At 42.2% G+C, this 8006-nt stretch overlaps 1 protein-coding gene across 1 annotated transcript; it reads left to right on the top strand.

Annotated features, from left to right (window-relative positions):
• Positions 1 to 119: 119 nt before the first annotated feature.
• Positions 120 to 6303, top strand: LOC102036057 (NADH-cytochrome b5 reductase 2). Its single transcript, XM_031063206.1, has 8 exons — positions 120 to 155; positions 606 to 678; positions 1750 to 1856; positions 2841 to 2970; positions 3693 to 3776; positions 4275 to 4360; positions 4906 to 5005; positions 5863 to 6303. Exons 1-8 carry the CDS (start codon positions 135 to 137, stop codon positions 6033 to 6035), a joined length of 774 nt encoding a protein of 257 aa, XP_030919066.1. The 5' UTR covers positions 120 to 134; the 3' UTR covers positions 6036 to 6303.
• The last annotated feature ends 1703 nt before the right edge of the window (positions 6304 to 8006 follow it).

Raw genomic sequence — 8006 nt, forward strand, 5'->3', positions numbered from 1 at the left:
TGGACAAGGAGGTGCCCGGGGCTCTAGGGACATGGGGTCCGAGGGCAGTAGGTGCGCTGGTCTGGGAGGCTCTTGGCCCTGGGCAGGGCACGGAGCCGTCCAAGGATGGCTGTGCCCCCCGCAGCCACGCTGCGATGCCCCCAGGGTGGAGCAGGGTGTGTAGAAGCGTTTATGGCACACTGCGAACTGCTGTTTCCCGATGCTTTGCACGTTTGCATGCTGGCTGTGTTCCTCCCTCGGATCCTGTCCTGGGTGCACCATGAGAAGCAAGCCCGGAGCTGCTGCACGCCTGTGTTGCCTGATCTTTGTCTGCAGGCATGCAATGTGCTCGCTGGCCTTGGACACAGAGTTTCCTGGTTTTATCTATGTAAAGATGCTGTAGGGATTGTGCAGGCAGGCAAAAGTCACTCCTTGTGGAAGTAAAGACTGCTTCTGAGACTCCTGGTTATTTCAACTTTGTTTTTCAAAGCCGTTTTCTGTGTCCTTTCCCAGCATTTGGCTTGCATGCTAACAAAGAGCAGGCTTGCTGAAGCATATTGTGTTGAGTAGAGTTTGAAATTCAAAGTAGTGGTGATACTGATCTCATTCTAACCTCGGTTTTTTAGGAAATCAGTCACGATACTAAGAAATTCAGATTTGGGCTACCCTCAACGAATCATATATTAGGATTACCTGTAGGTAAGTACTGTAAACAATTACTTGTATTTCTGGTTTCTCACAGTTCTTGGACTTCTGACTGTGAATTTAAGGCTCAGCAAAGCAAGGAGTTGAAAGCTGCATCTGAATGCTGCTGTCTCAGAGAGAAATGTCAGGTTTCCCAGAGGGGTTGTATTTCTGATCTTTTGTGGGTGCTGTGTCCAGTTGTGTGGTGTAGGTTAGAAATGGAGCAGTGAGATGGAACTGAGCCTGATGGAATTTGTCTCCAGTCAGGATATAAGCAAGAGTGGTGTATGCCAAAGCTTTTTCATATTTCTTATTTGCATTCTACTTCCATCTGGTCCCCTCAGTCTATTGGCAATTGCCCTCATGGTTATGGCAAATACAGTCACACTTGTAAAGGAGAAAGGGGGCAACTCTGCTGCCTGGGAAGATGCTGAAATATTCAGAGCCTTTCCTGTGCATGCACTTCCTTTGAATTACACACATTTCCATGCAACTTTATCTGGAGTTCTGTAGTACAAATTTCAACCTAGGATTGGCCTTCTTTCCTGTGCCCTGGAACACTGATAGCACTGAACCTTGGACCTTGAATCAGTGAAAATCTGGGCAGGGGAAAGTCTCTCTCTGATGTGCAGATGTGGCTCTGTTTGTTCTGCACTGTTTGGCAGTTCCCTGAGCTGTATGGCAGGTGTCAGGGTCATCCCATTCCATGCTCTGAGCATGTCCTTACATGCTGCCTGTTTTTCTCCAAACTCTTTTCTGGCTTGTATGGAAAAGAGTAATGGAATTAACTAGACAAATGGTAAATTAGCTGAGATGTGCCCTGCAGTGCATGTGTTTATCCAGGTTCATTCTCAAGACTTTAGGAATAAGATCCTGAAACTGTATTACTTCGTGGGAGATGCCTGCTCTGTGCTGAAAAAAGAGAAGAAACTGAATGTTTCACGCAGCATTTATATGGCAAAGATTTTCTCTGTCATTGCATGTATTACACATGCAGGTTACACACAAGCAGGTTACAATACCTGCCTTTCTCTCTTGTCCTCCAGGGATGAAAGAGGTAATCAGATTGTAATTCTTTCTCCCCAGGCCAGCATGTTTACCTTTCTGCAAAAATCGATGGGAATCTGGTGGTTCGAGCCTATACTCCTGTTTCCAGTGATGAGGCAAAAGGTTATGTTGATTTAATTATAAAGGTAAATTTTGGTTTCCTTTCATAGAGATAGGTTGCTAACTGGAAGGAGGGCAAGCACTTCATTTTAGTGAAATAGTTTGTTTTGATTTACTAATCAAATTTCATTGTCTTTCATTCAAATTTTATTAAATTCCGTTTTCATCAAATCTCATATTTTTCAAATAGGGTGACTGCACAGCAAACAACTCATTGCCCTCGAATAGTAAGTTGTGTCCTGTGTATCTGCTGTGTGGCACTGAGGAGTGGCAGAGGAAGAGTAGAGGGAGGAGAGAATCACTTCCCTGGCAATACTTTAGGAATTTCCCTAGTAATCTTTTACTTAGCAGTGCATGGATGCTGACCTCTCTCCCTCTAGATGCCTATGCTGCTGCTACTGCTTAATGCAAACAGCTCTAAGCAGAAAACAAGTCACACAAGGGAAATCCTTTAAGCTAGGGGATGCAGGATTATCTGATCCCAGGACTTCTGGATTTCCTAATCCTTTTCTATGATAAGAGTTTGTCCTTAGGCAAAAATCCAGGCTTTTTTCAAATTATTTTTTGCATGTTCTGTTCTTCGTGTTACAAGGGTGGTGAATTGTTATGAGCTCCTTACTGCTTCTTACATGCTTTGAAAGCTGGAAAAGCTGTTGTGTGGCTGACTAGGAAAGGTTTAGAAGGAAAAGATGCAGCAGTGCTGTTTTCAGAAGGAACAGCCACAAAAATGGGGTGACATAATAGTGAAATGAGGGCAGCAGTGCATAATCTGCCTGCCACCCATCCCTGTTATCCTGGCTGTTTGCAGGGAGCAGAGGGACATGTGCCCAGTAGCACGTTTTACTTTTTTTGGCTGCTTCCTGTTGCAAGGCTCAAGAGATAACTGGGAGCAAAGAATTGCCTGGATTTATTTCTCAGGTGTTGAATTTCAGACCTGCAGAATTATGTTCTACAGATTCTATCTGTAGGAAAGTTAGCGATTGATAATGTGCAAATAATTGTTCTTACAGGTCTACCACAAAAATGTGAACCCCAAGTTTCCAGAAGGTGGGAAGATGTCCCAGTATCTAGATAACATGAAGATTGGAGATACCATTGATTTCAGAGGGCCAAATGGACTCCTGGTCTATAAAGGAACAGGTACTGCGACACAAAGGTGGGAGAGCAAAAGGGAGGTATTGCTTATTTTCAGAGGTGTTTTCTAAAACTTGACAGCTGTAGAGAATATTTTTTAAGTGGAAAAGAGGAAAAATCACCTTTCTTAGACTTGACCACGAGCCTGTCAGAGTTGGTATGATGGGAAAGAGTACTTTGTGTATGGAATAACTGATGAGTGCCTCACTCCTGGGACTATAAATCTGAAAATAATTGCTATTGCATTATATGACTGAAAAGTCTGCACTGGAAATAAAATTCCTCAGCTACACATATGGAGGGAGATGCTCCAGATTTCTTGCCTTTTAAGCAAGTGAGATTTTGGCTTAAAATGTCCTGAGAATCTCTGTGCTGTTACTGAATAGCCAGCTGCCTGAGAGCCAGCTCCATTTCATAATTAAAACCAGGTCTGAGTTGACTGTGGGGAAATAAGCTCAGAGAAGTAATCCTCTTATGGGATACAAGTGAAAAAGATTTTGCACTGATCTTGACCGAGAGGAGCTGTGCACTTATGTCTCATCACAGAATGCTCAGCACTTCTCTGGATGCTGACCTCTCTCCCGATGACTCTATCTCAGCAGAAGGGAGGGATTTCCAGAAAAGTTTTTTTTATTAGTTGATCACCTGTGGTAATTTATTCCCATGGGCTTTGTGTCCATGTTTGTTTGGAAGCTAATGTACCTATGGGTTTGGAATATTTCTTCTAGGTACCTTTCTTATCAAGCCTAATAAGAAGTCTGAAGCAGAGAAAAAGTTTGCAAAGCACCTTGGGATGATAGCTGGAGGAACAGGTAAAACCAGTCCCATCATGTGGGGTGTCTAGAGAATGAAAATGTCTTTTGGATATATGTGAGGACTACCACTGTACTTTAGTAGCAGAGTACTTACACCTGCATTTCTTTTCTCATTAATTTCTTTTCATGGTGGCAACACTGAGGCATTCCAGTGGTTTGAGCTCAGTCCTAGGGAGTGGCAGCCTGAGGGTTTGAATCCTAATTTACCTTGTGATCTCAGAGAACTCACTTCATCAGTGACAAAAAGAATGTTAAGAGAATGTCTTGAGGAGTAAAATGACGTGATGGAGAATCCTGAAGAGAAAAGCCCTGCATATAAGAATTGTGGGTTTGTTCTGGAACTGTTTTTCATAATAGAAACCCCCAGTCTCTGCACTCCATGTGGATTAGAAATCCAGACTGAGATCCCATTGAAGACTGAAGGGAGGCAGCATTAACAGTGAAACTGTAGCCATGGAAAGAAATACCCACTTTAATCATTTTGGTTTTTAACAGGCATAACTCCTATGTTGCAGCTGATCCGTCAGATCACAAATGATCCTAAGGACTCCACAAAATGTTACCTCCTTTTTGCTAATCAGGTGAGTGTTCTGACCCATCTGTTTGTTCTTCTTTAATAGCCTACTTGGTTTTGCTGGCCTCTGAGCTTTCTAAACTGATGGCCCATGTTTCATCTCTTTCACACTTAGCTGTCTCCTCATAGTTTCACTGAATTCCTACATTAGGGAGTAAATACAGCAACCAGATCCTGATCCCTCTGCTCATCGTAGTCCTTCACTGATTTCAAGGAAACAGGATTTGTTTCCACTAATCTTTTTGTACAGCTAACCTTCACCATGCTGGTCCAGGGACATTTGCCAGGGTCAAGGAAAAATCCAGCTCGTTATGATTTTAGCCTGGATTAAAAAGTTCTAATTGCCATCTTTAGGACTGTGTTTAGGTGGCTTCTAAGTCTCACAGTTTGTTGTTCTTTACAAAAGCCTGTATTGATAATAGCTGTCATGGAGGGAACAAAATACCAATTACTTTCTTGATTTACGTAGCTTTTATCATTGCATTTGTTGTGAACCTCCCAGCAGAGGGCTCCTGGGATGGTTTGGAGCTAACCAGCACTCTCATTTTACAGACAGAAAATGATATATTGCTGAGAGCTGAGCTAGAAGACATTGCCAAGAGGCATCCTGAGCAGTTTGTGCTGTGGTACACCCTGGACAGACCTCCAAAAGGTAGGGACACATGGGAATGCCTTTGCTCCTGTCAGAGCTTCACTTGTGCTCAAGGGGACAGCAGAGTAATGTCAAGCGCTTGTCTTACACTTTGAAACTCCTCAGAAAGAAACCTTACCCCACACCCTGTTTTAAAAAGGGATCTAAGCCAGGTGGGACTTAAAAAGTGGGAGCTCATAATTAACCTCATTTGAGTCAGATGTGTTACTCAGTGCATCTTTCCATGTATTCCAGTTTTTAGGAGTTTTCATCAAAAGTTCAGCTCTGTTTTGGGCTATCTCCCAAATGAGGTTATGTTAGCATGTTGTTGGCACTAAATTGTTTAATACCTGTAAATATTCTGTGCACATCTTTGTTTTGCAGCAGCTCCAGATTACATTCTGGTCAAACAGAGCTGCCATATGTATGGATTAAGCATCATTTACTTTCTTGTCTCACTTCAAATGGCAGATGCATTCAATAATACTACTGCTTGAAATAGTTTAGCATTTCTTTCCTCTTTTAATTTGTTTTATCACTAAACGACATGGCAGAGCTTTTGTTGACATTAAACTTTGTCACCTCACCACTCCATCTCAAAAAAAAAAAAAAAAAGGTACACGTCTCAATACCTCTCCCTGCCACTGGGTGACCCCTCTTCACTGGGAAAGCTGATTCACTCTTCCTTTTTATTCCTACCTGCTCATTTCTTTTAAATTTTATAACTTACTGTTTTAAGACCTCCATGTCTTATCAACCAAATCCTTGTTATCCACATGCTGGTGCCATAACTTGATTCTCCAGCTACCTACTGAGGTTTAAAGAGGTTTCAGCCTGTACAGAGATTCAGAGTAATTGAATTAATTTCTTTGTTGCAGACTGGAAGTACAGCTCTGGCTTTGTCACTGCAGACATGCTGAAAGCCCACCTGCCTCCCCCTGGCAATGAGACTCTCATTCTCATGTGTGGGCCACCACCAATGATTCAGTTTGCCTGTCAGCCCAACCTGGACAAGCTTGGCTATCCCAAGAGCAGTACATTTGCTTACTAACACTGATGTCACCTGGTACCTTTTTTGGAAGTACTGCGTATTTTTCTACAGGAACAGTTGATGTGCAACTGTGCAGCAATTGTGTGTGTTTTTTAACACCTTGATGTAATTTCTATGGTTTATAACTTCATAATTACATTGTGTGTTTTAATACTAAGAAGTTGAGAAGTCATCTTGAATTGTATGGGAGTTACTTAGTCTTACCTCTGGAATTAGTATAAAATATTAATTCTGAGGAAAAAAAAATAAAGATGAAATGTCATCCACATGGTTTTGTGTTAAATCATTCCACAGTCAGCAAAAGAGAGGGGAACATTCAGAATTTATTCATAACAGTCAAAAAATAAGCATTTATACCAGTGTTATGCTAATTAGGGTTTCTTACTACATATATTTAAAAGAAGAATCAACTGTTTTGTGGATTGACTATTCACAGCCAAGTTAGCACAACACCACACTGAGTTGTAAATACAGCATTGAAAGAAAATAGGAAGTGTTGTGTTTGGAATATCCCAGGGCAGCTGGAGCAGCCAATCCCATTTGCAATGCTGTGATAAATCTGTTGGCTAATTGACCTGACAAAGTATTTTAAATGCCCATGGTACCTGAGCTGGTCACTAGCACTCACTGCATTGCCAGACTGGTACATTTCATAGCTTTTATTAAACATTAGTAGTTTGCTGATGCATAGATTTATTTCTCATTTTTCTGAATTTTCCTTTTTTTCAGTTTGCAGTGATTGAAAAGAATTTGCCTTGATTTTACCACTGTGGACAATCAAATCATGTGTTTTATCTTCTTACACCGTACCATACAGTGCAAGGTCTGTCATGAGAGACTGGTGAAGTGAGGACCAGGGTGGATCATCTGTAAAAAGCACCCCAGGTGGTTCTCAAAGAGCCCTTGCTGTGCCTCCTGTGGCCAGCCCTGGAGCTTCCCTCTTTCTTAGGGAGGGCTGTATTGGAATCTAAAGCAACACCTGCAGCTAGCAAGGAGAGAGTAATGCAAACCAGCCCTGTACTTTTCCTTACAATTAAGGAGATATCTTTCCTGGCATTTATCTTTTTGCTAAGAGAGCTTGTTAATAGTTCATTAATACAGGAGGTGTATGTGTAAACAAATGCCACAAGTAATTGGTGCTGTAGAGGTGATAACTTCACCCTCAGCCCCTCAAAAAGTGAGAGGCCATACTTCCCTTTGATGCAGTCTTGTCTAGCCCAGTACAGCAGTAAAAGATTTATTTTGTCAGGTGTTTTAAAGTAATAAATCTTTGTTTTATTCTGGTACTTTCCTGGTAGTCTCAGAGTTACAATTTCCTGCTGCAGTTGTTTTTGCCTTAGGTAAAGATTTGTGAACATGGCAGCTTATGATCCTAACAAAAGGGCTGGATGGACAGTACTATGTTCCATTCTTCCCATCCTACAGTGCACTGACTTGGATAAAGAGAGGGCAGGACAAGTGCCAGTGAAAGGGAGGAGAGATTGAAATCCTTTCTAGGGACCAGTCTGGCAAGACCACAGGAATGGTGAGTGAGCCATTTCTGCTGCTCTCACCAGCATCCAGCTGAATTCCAGGTAGCTCTGATTAGCCCCTGTGGTACAATTATGTATTAATGATTCCTGCACTACAAGTTAATTATAAAAATAAAAAATTACAAAAGGTCTTTCATGTACCAGTACATTAACATAGCATGTAAAAGTCAACTGAATGAAAGGACAAAGCATTGCCAGTCTTGGCTTTCCAGACTCTGGATCTGAGTCCCACTCCTCTCCCAGCTCCTATTTCCTATTACATGATGTGGGAAAACAGCACAGAGGAGAGTTACCTGTAAGCTGTGGTGACACTGACAGTAGGAAATGCTAGGTGGGAGGTGGCAGTGGCAGAAAAGAGGCAAAGCTTCCCTGCTCCACGGCATCCAGCTGCTCCTGGCCACTCCTGCAGGCGCGAGGTACGAGCAGTGATCTTGGTCCT

The sequence above is a fragment of the Geospiza fortis genome, unplaced genomic scaffold, assembly GCF_000277835.1.
Source record: "Geospiza fortis unplaced genomic scaffold, GeoFor_1.0 scaffold196, whole genome shotgun sequence".
Taxonomy (NCBI): domain Eukaryota; kingdom Metazoa; phylum Chordata; class Aves; order Passeriformes; family Thraupidae; genus Geospiza; species Geospiza fortis.

What these genes read in the sequence shown, in the direction of transcription:
- LOC102036057 (XM_031063206.1), top strand. Translation starts at nt 135, where the DNA reads ATGCCCCCAGGGTGGAGCAGG. An exon ending in CCTGGTCTATAAAGGAACAG is followed by an intron (nt 2,971 to 3,692) that starts GTACTGCGACAC and finishes TATTTCTTCTAG; the next exon opens with GTACCTTTCTTATCAAGCCT. An exon ending in CCTGGACAGACCTCCAAAAG is followed by an intron (nt 5,006 to 5,862) that starts GTAGGGACACAT and finishes TCTTTGTTGCAG; the next exon opens with ACTGGAAGTACAGCTCTGGC.